Source organism: Glandiceps talaboti, chromosome 3 (genome assembly GCF_964340395.1).
Source record: "Glandiceps talaboti chromosome 3, keGlaTala1.1, whole genome shotgun sequence".
In the NCBI taxonomy this organism is placed as follows: Eukaryota; Metazoa; Hemichordata; class Enteropneusta; family Spengelidae; genus Glandiceps; species Glandiceps talaboti.
In genome coordinates this window covers 27,137,616-27,159,882 of record NC_135551.1, presented here as the reverse complement: position 1 = coordinate 27,159,882, position 22,267 = coordinate 27,137,616, and the positions used below count along the sequence as shown (strand labels likewise).

Below are 22,267 nucleotides of genomic sequence, written 5' to 3'. Positions count from 1 at the left end.
CATAATCAGTGTGTCTTACCAAGTCATGTGATCATTCAACATCACATATACTGTGAACGTTATGTATTTTGGTTTTTAACTTATTTTACTATTTTTATATCCTAGTCAACGATGCGTTATTTATGTCAGTACATTCTGAGTAACTACAAGTAATGAAGATAGATTTATTGAATGAAATGAGGTGACTATGATTACACTGCAGTCAAAATTTTTTATCCCATAGTAACTGGTGCCAAAGAAAACTATTAATTATTGTTTGAGTTGGTAAATTCTAAATAACTACAGGTTGAAGGCAGCGTAGATTTATTCAGTAAACTCAATAGGTGGCTATGATTACACTGCAGTCAGAAGTAACTGGTGTCAACAGAAACCTTTTATTAAAAGTTTTATGAATATTTTCAAAGTATTCAAAAAGTATGTGGTACTGACAGTAGCTTTCTCCATTGTATTGATACAATAAGCCAAATGTACAAAGTTATGTATTATTGCCTGGAAGTCATCTTGATAGACTTGATTTAACCTGAGACCACTAATTGGTGGCCTTAGAGTCAACCTTAGAGTCAACCAAAAATAGCTCTCAATACATGGAAAGGGTTTGCTTCCATAAGGAACCCATTCTGACCTTCAAGGATAACTTCTGCCAATTAGTTATTGTGTTACTATTAGGTGGTCTCAGTTAATTCTATGTTTGTAATTGTAATACATTTTTAAAAAAAATTATGAGTTTGTCGGTTGGTCGATCAGTTATTTTTTAGTAAGTATGTGTACATGTTGATACGTTCAATTCACAAATGAAATAACAATTACAGTGAGAAGGAAAATTTGAACCACTTGTTCTATTTAAGATCAATTTCAGCAGTGTAATACTCGGTGCAGTCAGAAACCTTTTGTACTACTAGTATATTGTTCAGGGAGCTCTACCTTTCGTACTATATCGTTGAGGGCGCTCTATCTCCATCAAATAGGAACTTGCATGTGTTATAAAATATTTTACACTGATTGCTGATGAATGATGTAGCACACTTGCTAAACTCAGTCTTATTTGGACTGCAGTCTGAGAATCTATAACCTTTTATAATAAAACATTGAGGGCGCTGTTCATACATCAAGTATCAAGCTATGAAGTCAAATCATGTATGATTGTTGATGAGTGATATACGTATGTAACTTTTGTGTTCTATAATACACTTGCTTTAAAGGGGCACAGGCTGAGTTTAGATGGTTTTTACTTTGGTTTAATAGTAATATAAAATACTTTACATAAAACCATGTAAAGTAGCCAAGACATGTCACTTTTTACCAACCATCCAACTCGTGCGTTGTTCATGTAATGACAGGGATTTCCTCAGATTTGTTGATATGTAACAATTATGTCATCAAATCTTTCATATATTATATCTAAATACCAAGATTGTGTTCACATAATCAGAATGTGCCATGGAAACTTATGAACGTGAATGCCATAGAGGGCTTGCAGTACGTTTTCTCAAGCTTTTCTCCAAATTTGTCACTTTGTGTACATTTGTGCCTCGTATTATAAGTAGACCATGGCACAAAATTATTTAGAATCCCATGTTTTTAATGCAACACACCATGCACACAACATACGCTGCTAACATCATTTGAGAAACAGTCAAAGCATTACGGGAAAGTGATATCATCACCTTTATTTATCATAAGGTTAAAGGTCAATCTGTGAAAATCTCTGATATGATAAATTAGCATGTCTGTATATACAAAATTTACACCCATAAAATCTCATCGCAAAAAAAAGTGATAATTATGCAAAAAAAATGTGACACGAGTTTAATAGCTAAAATATCTGTTATTTTGATCTTTAGTCTCAGGGGTTGGGTAGCAGATTTGTACAAATCAAAGTGAACATCTCACTAATAGAGTTTAATATATGCATCTTTCAAGTAACAATCGCCTTTTGTAAATCATCTATCTACTATATGTGATATAGGGTTATTCATTGAAAACCTTGTAATTTCTCATCTGTAATATATTCATATATGATGAAAAAAAAACAAGTAAATATCTAAAAATATGGCAATTTCATAACTGGAAATAAAAACTAATCTCTATGAGAAAATAAAAGTATCATACATTTTACATAGCAATTGTGATCGCTATAATTGTTCCTATTCTTGCTCTAAAATGGTATCTCCCAATATCAATACATAGGGAATCAACCAAACTGTGAGTAGACATAGGGGTGTGAAATTGTTAGGTGGGAATGAGTCAGTATTAAAGTGAACACTTGTGTGATAATTATCTTGTTTTTATGGCTCAGTCTTCAAAAGTCTTCAAGCTTAATAGATATAAATACACAACTAACTGGGGGGGGGGGGAAGGGTTAAATGTTTCAATCTCTGCATCACTCAGATCCATAATACTGAAATCGTTATCACTATTCAGTTTGATGTAATCAAAATTACAAAGTCTTTGTAAAGAGACCTCTAAAGTCAACAATATTGACAATGGGTAGCAAAAGATTGAAGTGTAACTGATGTTAGAGAAATTGTACATTATCATACATCATTTGTGTAATTGACATGATATACTAGTTTATGATGCTGTTGTTTCAAAAAGTATAAATTTTAATTTTTAGTTCTCTTCAACACAGCATCTTTATAACAAGAGCTTTACTGTTAATGGCACTCATGGTTTCATTGATTGTGTGATGTTACAGATATGGCCAGTCAAATTTCTTCAAAAAAAAAATGTATTTAAAAAGTGAATTACACAGTCTGAGTACACAACTGCATCTATTTAAAGGCCCATGTCAGATTACAACATGCAATGGAAATAGTTGGAGAATAATCTTATCTAATACTCCACTGATAAGATAATACTAATGCATGAACCTGGGATTTACAATAAATACACACAACAACATGTAGTTACATAAATTATAGTATAGAGTATAGAGGTAGAGAATATGAACTAAAAAGCCACCATAGTTGCAACTTTTGTCCAGATAATGTGAAGCTCTTTATAAGGTTCATTCTGATTGGTCAGAAAACAATGGAAACAAGCATATCTATTGGCTGTATTGTTAATGAGTGATAAAGTATATGTATGTTTTCCAATCAGTGGCAACCTTGTAGTAACTTCACATCATCCACTTTGTCACACTTTTTGTAATATTTTGTTAAACTTTCTGTTGCTGCTCGACTTGATTGTAAACTAACCATGGATTTGTAGGAAAGGTTTGTAATTACATTTGGACCATAGTCCATCTCTAGATATTTAAGTCTTTCCATCTTGTTTACAGGAGAGGTCAGTCACCAATCTATTCATTTATAGGAAAGGCTTGTATATATAGATACTTTAGCTTTGACATTGACATTCACATTGAGTTTTAACACTGAACCTAAAACACAATTTATGTATAATTAACTTACATTTTAATTGACACTCTTAAGTTGGGGCTAAGAATACTAGAAACTGTATAGGACTATATAACACACTCAAGATAAAATGGCACATCAGTATGCCCTCTATTGATAGCCAAATTTTGTTGTTATGGGTTAAAATGATAAAAACTGATATTTCTTGTGAGTCATCACCACACAGTAAAAGATAGGGAACACCAAATTTGTGTGCATCACTAGAAATTTTGTGTGTCAGTGGCACATCAAATTGGTTTAGATGGCACACTTTGGCACACACAATATAGATATCTCTAGCACACACACACACATGTATAGAATATAGAGCTTTGGTTTACATTGGTTTTCAACTGTAATAAAGAAATCTTTTCTACCATATAGTGCACAATACAAGGCCAATTGAATGATTAGTTTACATTCACAGTACATGATTCCTTTAAATTTCTATATCTAATTAGCATAAATGAATACTAATTAGACTCATCCACACTGTGCATTAGGTGATTTCTACAGTCATTAAAACTTTGAAATCACAAATGTTGGATGTCAAACACACAATTTGTAAAGAAAAAATAAACCCCTCTGTGTTCTTGTATTTACACTCTATTGTTCTTCATCAAGTTCAGCAAGAGGACAAGAATTAGAGGATCATAAAATAAATTTTACAATTTTTACTAATTTCTGTTTGACAATTCATTTTAGAAATAAATACTAATTTACTTTAAACGATATAGCCAGGGAAGCATGCACCTAAGGAACTTGTTTTCATAAACATTATAAAACTTTTGACAGTTTGTGCCTAGTCCCTTGTATTATTCACTTCACATCTTGTTGCCAAGTTTAGTCTATGTTCCAATGTAAATTTGAGACATAGTTTGCCAATCACCAATGACAATTCAAATGTGAATGATTTGGAGAAAATGTTGCCGTTATTCTTAAATTTGGTTGTTGATCTTTCCTCCCTCTTTCTCCTTCAGATCTTATTTGATTTTGCTTTGTAATTATGCATATACAAGAAATTTTTCAGTCTCATTTTTTACGGGGTGGGGTGGTATACTACTTCAACATTGACACTAGCCTATGTAGTTCCCACGCTAAGGTCAAAGGTGAATAACAATCTGATTCACTCCAAATAAGGATGATGATTTGGAATATTTACATCTCAAATAAGTCCCCCCCCCCCATAAGGCATAATTATGTAATAGTAATTCATTCAGCCATCTGTTGTGAACAGCCTGTGATTGTTAGCTTTTGTAAAAATTCTCTCACTCCTGAGTAACATTTGACCTATCACCTTGTCAAACACAACTTGAGTTCCTAATTTCTAACAGTCAAAAAAAATTCTACCTTTGTAGCTAAAGTACATTTATTTGTCCATACTTTGTAAAATGGCTACAAACAAGTACTATGCATATAAAAATACAGCCAATAATTAGTCAAGTAAGCAAGCATTTCAGTTGTAGTTTGTATGTTGTCTAGTGATATAACATCAATGCAATGACAGCCTTTGTGATTCATGATTCAACAACTAGGTTGCACATTTCACCATTTTTTTTCCCGCCAAAATGTTTTGTAAAAATTATTTACAATTTCAAGCTTTTTCAGATTTCCACCTTCATTTTAGATACTATTTTTATAATATAGACTCTTCAATCATAATTTAGCATAAAATGATTTAAAACTTTCATTTTATTACAAAAATCACATATTTTGTTAAAATCAGAATACAAATAATGGGTATATTCTGATGTTAAGTTTCACCACAGACCCTGGAGTGTCGGTGATTTCACCAAAAAATTAGTTATTCAGTGATCAATATTTTGTGATATACTGGTACATGTTGAGTTGTAATTTGAAACTTATAGTCCTGTGTTGTGGTAAAATACGAAGTAATTACAGAATAATGTATTCGTTTTGTGTTGTGATCAAATGATTACAGAATGACTTCTTCAATATCATCATCAAAATCATCAATAGCATTAACGGTTGGTTTTGATGATGTAAACACAGTATTTGTATCACGTGGTCGCCTTGGTAACAATTTATCATCATTACCATCATCCTCATCACTGAAAAAGTTATTTGTAGTAGCTCTTCTCCCAGCCCTTGGTTGTGACGTCACACTGACTTCCTTTTCCCATGGATATGCATCTTTGTCGCTGACAGGTTTAGCTTTGGTTGCCGCGGTAAAGATGTTATCACCAAGATCTGGTTTCTTTTTATTGTTCTGATCTCCACCTTCTCCTGATCCAATCACATTCTTGTTATCATTGTCATCATCTGGATTGAACACTAACCAATCAGCTTTCGGTTTAGATTTTTCAGGACCTCGTCTCCCAAAAGATGGAGCATAGCTACCAAACTCTATTTCATCTTCCTTGTCCTTCGTTCTCTTCTTCCCAGAATGCCTTTCTTCAGATGGATGAGATGGTAAACCGTTGTGCATGTTTGAGATTGCATCCGTGAAATTATACTGTTTGTGTGATTTGGGGGAATCTGGTGTAGGATTCTTTCCTGAATCTATTTCCTTCATTTTGGCAAGGAGTAGGTCCTTTTTACGACGTTCTTCGTCAAGTTTTTCTGTCTCTTCCTGGGTAGCTCTTTCCCTCTCCTCTTGTTCTTTTCTTTCCCTTTCTCTCTTTTCTAAAATAACAAAATTGTAAACACCAAAAGTCACAATCATTTTTAAAGAATATAAATTGACAAATATAACTTAATAATCTACACCATATTTTTACAAGTAAGTTACAAATTTTAACATCACTCAAGCAAAAGCAAACAATATTTACAGAATACTCCTTGTCTTGTCTGACAGTGATGTTAATTTTTGTTCACAGTGAGGTAAAATGTATCATTTTTTTTATATGTGTACTGCCTTCAGTGTCTGCATTTCCTTTTGAGTAATTTTGTAACAAAAAACCTTGTGTGAGACATAAAAAACACATCATGCCATCTCACTGAAACGCTACAGTTTCTCTGGTTTGGTAGTACCATAAAATAGGTAAAATTTGAACAGTTGATAATTTTTTAGATTTGTTTGACCATAGACCCTGGGTGGAGGGTCTATGGTTTGACCTTAGGGCTAACTGATATGTTATGAATAATGAAACACAAAATGGATGTCTTGTGACATTTGAGATGTTGTAAGGAGTGTAATCTTACAGATACATGAATTTTACATTGTCTTTCTTTGTCATATTTATTTCATATCTGTTGTCACCTAGTGACACTGGAGCCTTGTTAGTTGTCTGTGGTGACAGAAAGGATGATATCTGGTATCATTTTACACAGTTTACTTTACAGACACCATAATTTTGGTGGGAACACTGTAAATCATACAGGGTATGCAACATGCAATTTTACCGATAGTTTATATGTCAACAGAAATACTGAACTAATACTACATGACACAGGGTACTACTGAAACTGGTGATAAACATTCACTAACTCTTTCAATCAACAGTATGGAGGGGTTACAGGTTGACGTCAGAGGTTAAGGGTCATACACCTTTTGAAAAGGCCGGGAGACATTTCTAAAACCTTTTCCAATCATCAGTACTGAGGTTACGAGTTAAGGTTAAAGGTTAAAGGTTAAGGGTCATGCACCTTTTGCTAAGGTTGGGATGTCATTTCTTATCAATCATTGGTTGAATTGAGGGAGACTAGAAATCAATGCATGGCTGAAAAACACTTCAAACCACAGCAACACTCAAAGAGGAAGTCATAAAACTGGAAAAAACATGAACTCAGCACACCACAGCATGCAATTAATGTAGGTATATAACTTATCACACCCCTTCACCCTGTAAAATGGAATAGTTACATGTAAATTTTAATTATAGAATTGAATCATTCCATAATGAAAATGGGAGTGAAAGGAATACTTTTTGCAAAAATAGCAAACATTACACATTAACCCTGTTTTCCTTGCAAAATGGAAGAGTCCAATATAAATAACCATAGGGTTCAACCATTTCCATAGGAAAATGGGGTGAAAGGAAAACATTTTGCAAAAAGCAAATGATGTGGATAGCTAGCTGTGAAATGTTAGTAACTACGACACACTGCATTACTGTTATTTTAGCCAAATTAGCAGCATTTACCCTCAGATGAATTTATCCCCTTTTCTGATTCATGCTCATGCACAGGCTTAGCAGAAGCAAAACTCTCACCAATGCTGTGTTTAGTACTGGTTCCTGCTATCCTACTTTGACCAGTATCATGCTTGGCTGTCCCAAATATGAAATCAGCAATTTCATCTTTGCCTCGTTCTGACTTAGTGGTAGCAGTGGTTTCAGGAACCGTACCTAGAGGTGCATTGTCTTTCATGCCTGACACTGTCTCTGAGTCTTTTGGTTGAGAAGACGATAAAGGTGATTGGAAAGTGACTGTTGTAGGTTGTGATGGCTTGGAGCCAGAAGACAAAGATTTAAAAGTTGGTACATAGTCTGTGTTCAATTGATTTCGTCTACTAGTTTGAGGTGGGGCTTTGTTCTTAGTCGTTGGACTATTACTTAAATTGCCAAGCAAGGATGGTTTGGAACCTAACAGGCATGCAGGAAGAGGAAGAAGAAAATAAGAAAACATAATTATTAAAATACAGCATGCAACTATAATACATATACAATATAAGTTACTAAGAAACAATCCAAATTTTTATTTCAGTTTAGTTTTACCTCCCATTTGAATATAACCATATTAATTTTCTACCATTTGTGATGGTAACAGATTTAATATACATACAATAATTCTAGACACCAAAGAAGGAAAAATGTTATTCTTTACTACCTTGTTTCACTTTAAACATTAATAAAAGATTTTTTAATGACTTTTGGTGTCATGTTATTTTATCATTAATAGTGTGAGGTAATTCAGGTTTATGTTATTTGTTTAGAAACATGTTTAATTTAAGTCAAATATTTTTTAATTTTTTTTAATTTTTCAGTATTTCAAGTTAACCAAAATTGTACAATGTCATTGACAAGGACCTTTCAAAGTAAAATTGCACAGATTGAAGTCAGTGCTGGTTTAAAACACGTCATAAACTGAAAACAATCTTTGTAAGGTTTCATGGTACAAAACTTGATGTAGCATATTACAGTGTTTGATAAACAGAGACTTTATAAATACTACATATTAGTCATATATTATTACACAAAGGACTATAAATTGAATTTCCTCCATTTCAATATTTCATATCAATCATAACGACTTTATGTCTGACAACTGATTGTATTAAAGTAGCTGTGCAGTGTTTGGTGACCTTTCAGGACTACTTGACCTCTGTTGTTACTATGACTACCAGTTATGTATGCTCACACAGTCTTGTGTTGTATGAGAGAGAATCAAACATATGAATATACAACCTTTGCACCCACACCGCAAATACTTTATACATTGTAATGAAAGGTAGAAATTAAGCTGAAGCAATAAGCCTTTTGATTAGTGATCATGTATGTGATAAATTAAAAAAAAAAATCATTTATTGTTTTTTGTAATATGATGTCTGACATCCATCATTTTAACATCATTAATTTGATCTAAAAATTTACGGTTAAAAAACTTTGTTAACACAATGCCAGAGACATGCAAGTGCAAAGAGATATTTCCAAAGTTAACTCATGTTACATACAGCTTAGAAACCTAGCCAGTGACAATACAATGCTAGAGACATGTCACATGTGACAATACAATGCCAGAGACATGTCACATGTGACAATACAATGCCAGAGACATGTCACATGTGACAATACAATGCCAGAGACATGTCACATGTGACAATACAATGCCAGAGACATGTCACATGTGACAATACAATGCCAGAGACATGTCACATGTGACAATACAATGCCAGAGACATGTCACATGTGACAATACAATGCCAGAGACATGTCACATGTGACAATACAATGCCAGAGACATGTCACATGTGACAATACAATGCCAGAGACATGCAAGTGCAAGAGATATTTCCAGAGTTAACTCATAAGGCTTAGAAACCTAACCACAGAGATAGAACAGTTAACAGCAATAGGTATTTTCTAATGTACTTTGAGTGCCCCTTAAAAGTGAGTCTGAAGATTTTCTTCTCATCAAACCCATAATATTACACAGTAGCTACAGCATGAAGTAGGATAGTTATCCTTTAACAAGACATAATCCTATGACATGAATAGGTTGAGTAGACCCAGGTGATACCTTCTAAGTTCAGACTACTGACATGTGACTTAATCAATTATATAGTGGAAAGAAGACCCTTTGTAATAGTCAGGGTGCTACATATATATTGAGACAGGTAGACAGTACTGTAAAGTGTAGTATGAAAGACATCAAGGAAAGGAGTCAATAGCAAGAGTTACACTACTTTTATAACATAGTCGTAATTTCCATCAAAATGATTGCTGGCTAAGATCACGGATACTTCCAACTTTCGATCATCACATTACAAATGTATTAATGTCGAAGATCACATGATTATTGTCAAAGATCACATGATTATATTAAGATATCACATGATTGATTACTGTCATAGATCATGATTGCAGTCAAGATACATGTATGATTAGTCATAAATCACATGATTACTCTCAAAGATCATATAGTTACAGTAAAGATTATGATTATTGACAAAGATGAGATCATTGTAAATAGGTCACATGATTGTTGTCATAGATCACATGATTACTGTCACAGGTCAGGTGATTAGTCAGTGATCACATTACTCTCAGAGATCACATGGTCACATTCATTGTTATACAACTTACCAGCTTCCTCTTGTTCCCTCTTCTCTCGTTCTTCCCTTTCCTTTCTTTCTTGTTCCTCCCTGGCCCTTCTTTCCTTTTCTTCCCTATCCCGTTGTTGTTTTTTCTTTTCCTGGAAAAATGAAGATGATAAAAACTACATTAGAGAGAGGGACATTACCATGCTTATAACTAAACCAAACACTGCAACGGTCACTTCAAAGTTAACAAAATGGCAAAGGACAAATACAATTAGAAGGCATAGTAATTATCACTCGACGTTCAAAATTAGTAGAACATTTTTGAACTCCAAACTAGTAAAGTAAAATAAAAACAAACAAAACAGAATAGTCAAATTAGTTGATAAAAATTGATGGAAAAAAAACGAAAATTCTTTCATGCAATAAAAAATTACCAAGGTATATAAAAATGATCCTCTTTTATGTCTACTGCTTTTCAGTCTTTCAGGGGGCTACAAAACAAAACAATACGGCAATTACCAATCAGATTGTTGCATGTATGCCAAAGATAGTATGCAAATAATTTCCCCTGGTGGTAATGGTACCAGGCAGACAGACAATCTTCAAATAATTGGTTTCCCTAGATGACCATTGCAACATGTACGTACATACCCATGTTCATAAGATTCCAGCTGTTTAATGTAACATCTTGAACTTACAATATACAGATGATCATGATACAAATGAAATAATATGCAAATTACTTTTTGCCAAACCTGGTGTACACACCATGATAGAAGAGAAGATGAAAACAATATTTTGCCCAATTATGAAAAATTTGTGAAAAATAATTGTTGGTATGAATTTTTTTAACCCATATGTTTAGAACCACAGAACAATGACATAGCGCTGACAAACACTGTCATGAAGTAGAAGGATTAGCATATCATGACATACACTAACCTAGGTATAAATTCTATATAATTTGTTTGAACACTTATATACAATAATACAGATTGTTTTTTTCTTTCATTGACTACTTTTGGTACAATACAATAGTGACAAATTCTACAGAATAAACCATTATACCTCATTATGTCACTTTTTATTTCAACCTCTTCCAGTGTTTATTTTAGCTGGAATTAAATCTTACCTTTTCCAGTCTTTCTGCTTCTTCTCGTTTCCGTTTCTCGTCTTCCGTTTCCTTGTTTCCAATTCCAACATCCAAATCCATTAGAACCCTCATATCTTCCGCTCGTTGTCGTCGAGCTGCATCATCTTCTTCTAGTCTCCTCCTATCTTCCTCTTGCCTCTGTCTTTCCCTCTCTCTTTCCTTTTCCCTCTCTAATTCCCTGTCAAAGCTATCATCTTTTGATGTCTCCCGAGGTGATTCTTCTTCTTCGACAAATTCTAGACTGTCTCGGACAGAGGTGGGTTTTTCTGATAGGTCAACGACTTGGACTGCTTTGTTGGCAGTTTTGACTTTACGAGAGCTTGGAAGAGGTGTTGTACTGACATTGCTGAGTTTTGTAGGTGCTCTTACAATACGGTGGCTGTAAATATTTCTAATATCAAGTTCTTTTTCTTTTTCCTACAGAGAAATAAATATTATAGATTATTTCTAGATGTTCTAAATTGATTCAAACTTTACAATAAAAGATTTGAATGCAGAGAAACTCTTCATAGATGAATTTCAGATTTTCAAGTCACTCTGCCAACAAGCTAGCTGTGAAGATTGAAACTTTTCATGAATGTCAACATCTTAACAATTAATCTAGATAATTATTTTACTAGAAATGTACATACAAATGTACACTCAAAATTAAACATTTAACCACAGCCTTTAAAATCAGTACAAAAATGTATGTACCTCAGTGTGCCCTATAGGCCAATTTGACACACCACTGACGCACACAATTTCTAGTGACAGATGAAAATTTGATGTTCTCCTATCTCTTACTACATGTATGTTGTGACTCACAAGAAATGCCAGTTTTTATCATTTTGACCCAGAACAGCAAAATTTGGCTCTCACTGGAGAGCACACTGATGTACCTTTATCAGTATTTTGGTACCAAGTGGTAGGTAGGTAAAAGTGATATACTCTGGCATGAAATTCTAGGGTACAATCTGTTCAAATTTCCAGCCATATAATGTACACCTATCAAATATAATTTGTGGTGTCCCAAACTCCAATTATTATGCAACGCAGGAACTTTCCAATTTAATATATGACTACTCTTTGCTACTGGTTAATGAGTACACACAATTGATAGATTCTCTTTTCTTACCTTGAGTGTAATTTTCATTTTTTCATGTTCATGATCAAGATGTGATAATTTATGTTCCATTTCCCTGGCTCTACTCTTCAATTCAATTACTTCTACTCTGTGGTTTTTCTTCAAGTTTTCAACATACTTTTCCAATTCCTGTAGAAAGGAAAGTAATATTAATAACATAAGCCATTACAACCCATAACATCAAAGTAAAGCATTTTCTACATATATATATACCACAATCGTTTATAGCATACTATCAAGTGCAAAAGTACATATACTTAATTATAATTTTGTATTTTCAACTACATACATGTATGGATTAAAAAAGTACAGTATTATTAATACTATTACTAAGAAGACATAACAACATGACACAGTCCACCTTTAGGTTTTCATCATTATACATTTGTCCTTTGTATTTATTACAACATTCATGTATGGATTCAAAATTTTGTCAAATTGTGTAAAGCCCAATGTTTTGATCCTTGGTTCTTGCACTGATGTCTATCTTATAAGGAGGTGACAGGTTATCGATATTTTAGTGGTGGGTGTGTCTATGTGAAGGAGGAGAGGGAGGGAGGGTTGTCAGATACAAATGTAGCAGTGTAACATGTCACAGTAACAGATACCATTCCTAATAAGGCTTACAGGTAATCTCTTGTAAACCAGTGTGACGCCATTGTTAAAGTCACAACAACCTTCTGCTGTCTCAGCACAAAATAAGCCATTATAAAGTAGATGACAATAGCAAAATGATATGCAAAGGCAGAATGCCAAACTTGGGTGACCTTTTGTTAAAAATGCTGGTTGTCTATTTCATGGCTTGAAACACATAAAGATGTCTTAGTTTACAGAGAGACTAATAAGTATTGTACTTTTTCACATTACTGTGCTAGTTATGGCATATACAATCAACAAAAATTACAGCATATTAAACTCATAAATATGACTTTACATAGAAACATGGTTTTTTTTTGGTCACTATCTCATGTTACTGATCATTGTTGTCAATGACAAATTAAGTTAAATCAACACAATTTATGACAATGTCAACACATGTCTTGTTACACTTCAACAATCATAATATTGGATAGGGAAATGAGTGGATATTATTATTGTATTGTGTTCACTGTATAATATATTATTTTTCTTAAATTCTACATAACCTGTCAGTATTTTGTATAGAATCTAGATCTCAAATTACAATAAACACACAAGCTTTTTACAGCACTAGATCAGGTTACAAATTTGTAAACATATGAATATTTAATTTAATGTATATTTGCTTAGAAATATATAAACATTAATTAATTATAACATATTCATCTAAAAAACTGACAGAAATACTGTATTAGAAAAGTTGTAAATTTTTTATGAAATTATCAATATTTGGTACACATAGAGACTGTGTCACCAGTCAAAATGTCATTCATTGTGTATTTATATCATCTCAGCATATATTCAACGTATGTCAATCATAAAAATTAAAATCCCCTTTTTATAACATATTTCATTTTTTCATACAAGACAAGTTTAATAAGTTATTACACTAAATCTTTACTGATGGGAACTGCACACAATGTGATCAAATGCTATTATTATTATATACTATATTCATTTGTGTATGTCATACAGATAAAACAGCCACCATGGCAACATCCATCCATAGAGCATTGATAGCGTACATTAATAGCTGTAATTCTCTAGGGTTGTGTGGAAACATGTTACACATTCTGTGTTCCCATCAGTTTTATTATTAGCTGACAAAGCCAGATTTCAGCTATTTGAATAGATAGACAAGGACAAGTCCACAGCTGATGGTTTCCCTATGGATACTTTGTTCACATATTTAGCAACAGATTAACAATTATAGAATTTTATTGGCACCGATCCAAATATTCATGAATCTGTGTTCTATATATTCAGGATCAGCATATTGAAATTAATTTGTGCAATAAATCCTTGACGATATCAAATAATGTAGTCTGGAAGGTTATTTCACCGACTTCAGACTATAATATTGTCATTTTAGAGAGGCTCTGTGGTCACACATCTAACCAACATTTATTGTAATCATGATAATTACTCCTGTGAACATATAATGACATCCACATTTCAAATTAATTAAAGGTCTCTGAACTAACAGTTGTAGAGAATCAATTAAATATTTTGGATGCAAGAATCGATAAAACAACCTCTGTAGTCGAAATGTACATCTACCAACCAAAAACTGTAAATATCAATGGCATAGCAGAAATAAGAAATACATGTACAAATGTACATCATGTGATACTCTATGTATTGTATGCAGCTGTTTTTCTTGGACTTCCACCTGGCGGTATGGGTCATTACAGTTCAACATAGGTAGATTATTTGACTTAAGTACACAACATCTGACAAAGGGTAGACGTTTTGACTAAAACTACATAACAACTTGTAAAGGATAGACCACACTGGATTTTTTTTTTTACAGAGGCTGAGTGTTTATGGAGGCAGACAACCATTGAGAGATACATGAATATAAATCACAATACACAAGGTCTGTCTGCTTTATAAAACATTTACATACAAAATATACAGTACTGTACCATTTGTATAAATCTTTTGATTTGGTAAAATACTGTCTTTCATCCTAGCAGCTAGTCTGTTGATAATCTCAGAATCCAATTTGTCTTACATCTTAGCATGCTGTCTGTATTGAACCCTCACAAAGCACATTCTATTTACACAAGTTATATTCTACAAAATAATTGTGTATATTTTACCAAAAAATCACAGGAATTTTGAATTTTAGTTCTAACTCATTAAATCATATTTGATATCAAATTTTGACAATGTCTTTAAAACCATCGAATCTAACAATTGGTCAAATTTATCGCCACTACTACTAGATAAAAATTCTCAAATGCATGTACATACATACAGAATATACACGATGAGTGACATAATCACTGAGTTGTATATCCTACTAATACCACAGCTACCTTTGTAGTGATGACATGATGATATTCATTATACAACTTCATTCTCAACTCTTATTTTTACATGTACACCCGCATCCATACACAAACCAGGTCATATTAATTCGTTGTCAGGGGCAACACAGTATGCAGTTGTTAGGTTCCAAAATTTGGCAAAAACAGAGAAATTTGACTTACTTCAACTCTCCTTTCCTTCTCATCACGTTCTTCCTGAGTGTCTTGTAGTTTTCGACTTAATTCATCTCGTTCTAGTAAATTCCTTTCTTTAACGATTGCCTTCATGCGTTTCAATGCGTTTTGAGTTTTCATGAGCTCGTCATTTTGGTCTCGTAATCTCCTCTCTTTATCTAAGTTTTCATGTTTGTATTTCTGTACACGTTTTTGTAAATGTTCCACTTCATTGTTATGCCGCGATAGTAGATCCCCGAGATCATTCTGCTGTCCTTCATATCTATCAATAGCACGTTCTTGTTTTCGTTGCAATGAGTGTAACAATTTGTTTTCTCGTACAACTTCCTCATATTCACGTTGAAGTTCACCGAGTTCATTTCTAAGTCTGTTGATTGAATGAAGTCTCGCAGACAGCATACGTTTTGCTACAACGTCAGGTTCACGAGGTGACATCTTTGAACCCTGGCTCTGTGATCGTCCTTTTCCACCTTTTTTAGGAGATCCTGAAATAGGAAGAAATAAATGATGAAAATGAATATAATTTGCTACAATTTATTCTGTATTCATGATGTTTAAAATTACCAATACACATGTATTTTCATTTTCAAAATGAACAATTTCCATGACATGCGTGGTTGGGTCTTGAGCTATATTTTGACTCTTTACTTAATTTTCTTTGGAGATGTGAGAAATATAATAATGTTAATAATGTTGGGTTCTTATATAGCGCTTTCCCACTCCGTGCTCAAAGCGCTTTACAATTATATACCGACGCACAACTAGGAATCCATCAAGTTCCTTTTATTGACCCTGAGGAGAATTTTTATCAATTTCTATTCACTGCACACCTCATCCTCTCAATGTTGAGGTAGATGGTAAAAAAGCTATGACAGCATAATTACATAGACAAGATGTACGTCATGCAACATGAGAGAATTATCAAATTGAACGACTCACTCTCAGTCTATCATCAACTGTAAAACTAACCAGAATATTATAACTTAATTGGCAAATAATTCCATTGTTTTTCTGTACTGAATATTCAGGAAATAAAAGAGTTTTAACAAAAAGCTATTTTCATTTCAGAGTATTAATTTCCCCATTGTGTATCTCTGCTTGTTTCCATTACTGTATGATTAATAGTACTAGTACATTAAATCTGACGGCAAACATCAAATTATACACAAAAAAGAATTAATGCAGGTCATATACTGCCAACAATATACCTACAGGGAATAAAATAAAATGAAACTTCCATTTAATTTCTGTACGGATATTTACTTGAACAAAAAAACTATGCTGTAAATATGACTGTAAAGTGCTTTAAGTATGGTATAACACATTCACCAAACTAGTTCACACTATTAGAAACAGCTACGAAATAGTTTGTGTTTTGATAAGAGTAGCCTGTAGTACATGTATTTTGCTAGTTAAAATCTATCCAAGCCCCCCCCCCCCCCCCCCCCATATTTTATAAGAGTTCCCCACTAAAAGTATCATATAATGTAGAAAATTAATAAATTCTAATGACACCCCTTCCCCGTTTGGTCACTGAACAGACAAAACCTTAGCAAAATCACTTATAATAGTAAAAAATGAAACATTTCTAGCCACTGTTCTGCCACTATTCATATTTTATATTTCTTTCAATAAAAGTGAAATTAATAGAAGATAATGAAAGACAGTCAGGAATCAGGATATCTTTCATCAATATTATATATACCCTGTGTGAGGTCATTTGTGACCTAAATTTACGTCAATGATTACTAAGTTACTAAGTTCTACATAGTTAGGGATTTATATGACACACATGTAATCTCCTTTGAGAATTTATCTTCGACAACTGTGTTACAACTCAAAAAGTACATTTCAAAATCCAAATATTATGACAGAACCCCATGGTCTCGCAATGGACGGTAGGGCATACAGAAGTTATTTTCAAGAGTGATTTGGTTTATTCTGCTGCGTATTTTCACGAGCAATACAGCAGAATAAACCGAATCACTTGTGAAAATAACTTCTGTACGCCCTACCGTCCATTGCGAGGCCATGGGGTTCTGAATACTATTGAATAGAGGGAAGGCATAATACTGTAGGAGTCTTTTATACTACACATGTAAACAGTTCCACACTCTTAGTCTACAATTATTGTGACAAACATGACAAAGTGTGTTAACTGGTGCCATCTCTGTGTCAAACAGACACATTCTGAACATCACCTTTCTGTCTGAGACTGGATACCCCACCATAGAGACGAACATAAGTTTTGTTAGCGTCCATGGCAAACATCTGTATGGGAATTGTCTGGTGCGTAACTGTTACTGTGCATACATACTACTAGCAAGGTGGTACACTGTAGTTGGTTGAGTCAACACAGTATAGTGTTTCGTGGCAACTTAAGCTGACTATGTTGATGTAGTATCATACTGCAGTGCTTTCTGGTCAGGTCATTGGGGTACATGATTTAAATAAAGTAAACAAACTTTTAAGTTTCTAACTAATCACACTGTGGAAAACATCAGTGTTCTCTCATCTAAACACAGTCAAAATTGCTTGTATTCAACTTCAGGTATCTTGTTGGCTGCTATGGTTGCGAAGTAGAATTTTGTGTTTAACCACAATGAGAGGCTAAAGGTTGGGTATACATGTAGTTTGTTTGATCTGTAAAACACCATATAGCTATGGTAAACTACAATTATATATTATAGTTATTTTAAAAATTTGAACACAGAATGATCCAATGGACAAAAAAGCTGAAATTTCTGACAAGTTTCACACCTACGTGAGCTTTTTCCAAAAATTTATAAAATTTCTTCTAATGACATTCCATTTGAAATACATGTTTTGTAATACATTTTATGAATATTTCTGTGAAAAGGCTGCAATTTTGTTTAAAATTCAAGAATGTCTTTGCTAATTGTTGAAATTTTTCCAATTTGAGAACTGATAATATCTTTGTATTCGTGTTATGGTGATAGGAAATATGAGCACACTTATTGAGAAGTATTTAAAATGGAGGTAACCATGGAAACTTGTACATTTTTATTTTCATCTTCTAAATGTAGTAGTTTTGAAGTACACTGGCTTTGATAATGATTAATACTATACTATGAAAATAAAGTGACAGTAAAGCATGCCTAGGAAATGTTAAAGCGTGGTTTATTATAGGTTCTAACATCATCGTTAAGTATAAAATCTTAGCCCATCGACATTGCTTTAACTGTGACTTTGTTAGCAGTTATCCCCTGTCTTAACCATAATTACACATAGTCTAGAATCCAGGTGATTGGTAGTTTAGTTCCTATACGATATGAAGTTACGATTTACACCTCAACTCACTTTTTGTAGGTTTAGTCAGAAACCCCACGTTGGCATCCAGACTAAGCGATTGGGGATTTTCAATTTTTATTTCAACAAAATTCAAAATCCTCATCGCCTGGATTCTAGGCTAAACTACAATGATAGGTAGACAGTCTCAGATCGGATGACGTAGAGAGACCACCAAAATCTATAATAATCAAACAATTTTAGAAAGACAGCTTCCTACACAAAAAATCTGTATTCCTTTTTATCGAGTGTCTTTGAATCCCGACTGTATCAATTTCTTGTACTTAGGATTATTAATAATTTCTAGTGAAAAACATGGCATTTTTTGTCTCTTGCAGTTTTAATATTTTTTCTCTGTCACTACTGTAGACTAGTATCATAAAATTATATCAATGTATGGTTTTACCAATATTAGATTGTTTTATTGGCATAAAAAAATTGCTCGATAATTTCTTTTTTATATTCATCAACAAAATAATCTCAAGAATTGATTAAGCACACAGTCTGCCAGTCTGGACCAATTGATTACCTTTAAAGTCTAAACTACATCCGGAAGAAATCAACTACGGAATATTTCCGTAGTGGAAAGCAGTCAGCAAATGTTGTGATGGAAAAATAATCACACTGCTTTGGAAGGAATTTCAAAATTCAATATCCATCAGTATAACAAAATTACAGGAAATAATTTACAAAGGATTATACATTAAATTGGGTTACCAAGCTTTTCACAGTTGCTAACTTGTTATTGTATTGCCAAGGAAACGACACCTGCTTGCTCTGCGTAATAGAATATTTTGTTACCGCATTTTTGCTTTGAATATGTATCAACTAATTGGAATGATTTCAAAAAACCATTGTGTAAAAATTTAGTTGCTACTTGTGGAATTTCAATGAATAGGAACATTTCACAGTCTGTTGAAGTCATGTATGATAGTTTTACTTTTAGCCCCTTTCACACTATATACAAATTGTAAATATCTAAACCTGTGTATTTGTCTAAAAAATCCTTGATTGAAACTCAGACCACTAACGGTCTGAGATTGAAACCACTGGCTTCACTCTAGTTACCATTTCTATCAATGTCTAGGAATGCCATATATTACAGTTCTTATCAGTTAGTATAATCCTTGACATTTCGGATAACAATTCTTTGTCAAGAGGCAAAAGCAGGATCAATCTTGGGCTCAATACCCAAATGAATATATAAGTGTACTAAAATTTAGTACTTGTAAATGTCTAGTTTTGCTAGCCAGACTTGTAAATATGTCTTTGCTCAGACCACTAAATAGATTTAGTGGTCTGCTATTTAGTGGTCTGAGGTCTTTGTAATCTTGTAAGGAGCATGAAGCTCATCTAAGCGTCAATGCTGTGAGTGGTTGAAGGTGCTCTTTAGGAAGATCCCTTAGCAAAATATAGAAAGATAAATAGTCTGGCAAGTGAGACTACATTTTGTCCTTTGTCTAGAATAATTTGGATATTCCATAGACCCTCCACCTTGGTCCCATAGTGGAGGGTCTATGCATATTCAGAGAATGCAGAGTAAAATGAGCAATGTTTTAATAAATCTTGGGATCTTACAGTTCATATATTTTGAGACATCATCAAATTAATTTAGATGGTGCTCAGTTGATAACCATGATATGAATACAAGCATCAACAACTGCCATTTGGTAAACTTGTTGTTAACAAAACTGACTGGGATTTTTAAAAAAGAAAGAAAAGTATAATTACTTTACACAGTTGCCATGCAATATACATTTCTTTCATAACACATATGGCATTCAGGCAGTAGGCAATATTGCATAATGTAGCATATTTCATTTGGTCTTGGTCTGCTAATAGCCTATATTAAAATATTACTAAGAAACTAACTCTGTGAATAAATTTTAATACACAAAACGTTTGGATTGGATGTATTACAGTTATTATAATCATGAAATAAATAGTTCCGACATTAATTTAAACAAAACAAAATACTCTCCATTCCAGGATTTTGAACGGAGTTAAATTCATAAACGCCATTTAAACTGAATATGACCATGTTTTTTGTATACTGTGAATTCCATAACTCGAATATCTATGCATTTAGTTTATTTTCTCATTATTAACATATGTGTGTGACCATGGAAGTATAGTGGGTTATACTTCCATGGTGTGACTTAAAAATGTCTTTTCTAAGAACTTAAATCTTATATAGTTTGATAAATGAAAAAAGGAAGTAGTATGCTCATACCTTTATTTCTAGGTCTGTACTGTGCATTAGACCTTCCATATGCACTACTGGTACTGTATGTACTGCTGGAACCACTATAAGTACGTCGCATAGTTTTAGTTTTGGAAGACGATGCAAATTTCCGGGGGCTCCGTTTATCGTATTCAGATTCAGACTCAAAGTCGTCGTCTGAGTAACTTTCATATGATTTCGAGTATGATCTGGAATCGCTGTATCCAGAATGTCGTCTTGAATACGAGTCATCGTGTCTGTCTCTATTTCGGTGGGACATTTTTCTGTCTGATTTGGTAGCTGAGTTGTCTGTTTTTGAATGAGTTAGCGAGTCAGAGGATCCGGTCGGACTGTCTCGGTGTTTATTTCTAGGCGGAGTATCTCCACGGTCGTAATCTCCTTTCAATGGCGCTGGTTCAGGATCAAAGAAACTGTCAGCATCATCGTTGTACTTTGATGTCATACCTTAAAACCACCTTCTTGTGTGCGATTTCTCCCTCTATATTAGACAAAACAGAGACGAACTTTACACTGTAGTTAAGTTTAGAGCCGCAGGTCTTGCTTAGGTCGCAAAATGGCGTTGAGTGTAATGATCCTGCGAGAAATAAATTACTTCGTAAAAACACACGCTCTTACACGGAAAAGAAAAATAAAGAGGGGATTTCACGGTCTTGAGCAGACAAAATAACCATCTAGTAACTAACAGTTACATTATATGGATGGAAAAGCGATATATAACTTTGGTATTCGTCATTAGCTACTTGGGTTTTATGCGCAGCGCAATGCGATGGCACGCTGAGTAGAGTTTGGATGTATTTCACGTATTTCACTCAACTCTTCTGCTGTAGCTAGCTCAAGCTGAGCTTCACCGTTTTACCTTCAATCAGTGTTTCCGATTGCTAAAATTATTGTAAATCTATCATAACGTGAACTTCAATGCTCTTGGTAAGTAAAAATTCAATACTCACCACCGACTTGGCGTGTAATAGAAAAGAACTTCCTCACAAACATGCCAGAGTGCTTTTGTTTACTCGCTATGGGAACACGAAGACTGATATACACAATATTCGACGTCATCAGTTCATGCGTTCCCAGCTGTAATAAGGTAAACATTGTAAACCGCGTTAACCGAATCGTGCGAGAAAATTATTCACACTTGAAAAGCTTTCCAAATTACGAGTATTTTA

At 33.6% G+C, this 22,267-nt stretch overlaps 1 protein-coding gene across 1 annotated transcript; it reads right to left on the bottom strand.

Moving 5' to 3' along the window:
* Positions 1 to 1,641: 1,641 nt before the first annotated feature.
* On the bottom strand, positions 1,642 to 22,120 carry LOC144432536 (uncharacterized). The gene is made up of 7 exons (XM_078120765.1): positions 22,049 to 22,120; positions 21,090 to 21,579; positions 15,536 to 16,032; positions 12,390 to 12,527; positions 11,252 to 11,689; positions 10,163 to 10,271; positions 1,642 to 6,041 (listed from the first exon to the last, which is right to left on the bottom strand). Exons 2-7 carry the CDS (start codon positions 21,541 to 21,543, stop codon positions 5,332 to 5,334), a joined length of 2,346 nt encoding a protein of 781 aa, XP_077976891.1. The 5' UTR covers positions 21,544 to 21,579; positions 22,049 to 22,120; the 3' UTR covers positions 1,642 to 5,331.
* Between the last annotated feature and the right edge of the window lie 147 nt (positions 22,121 to 22,267).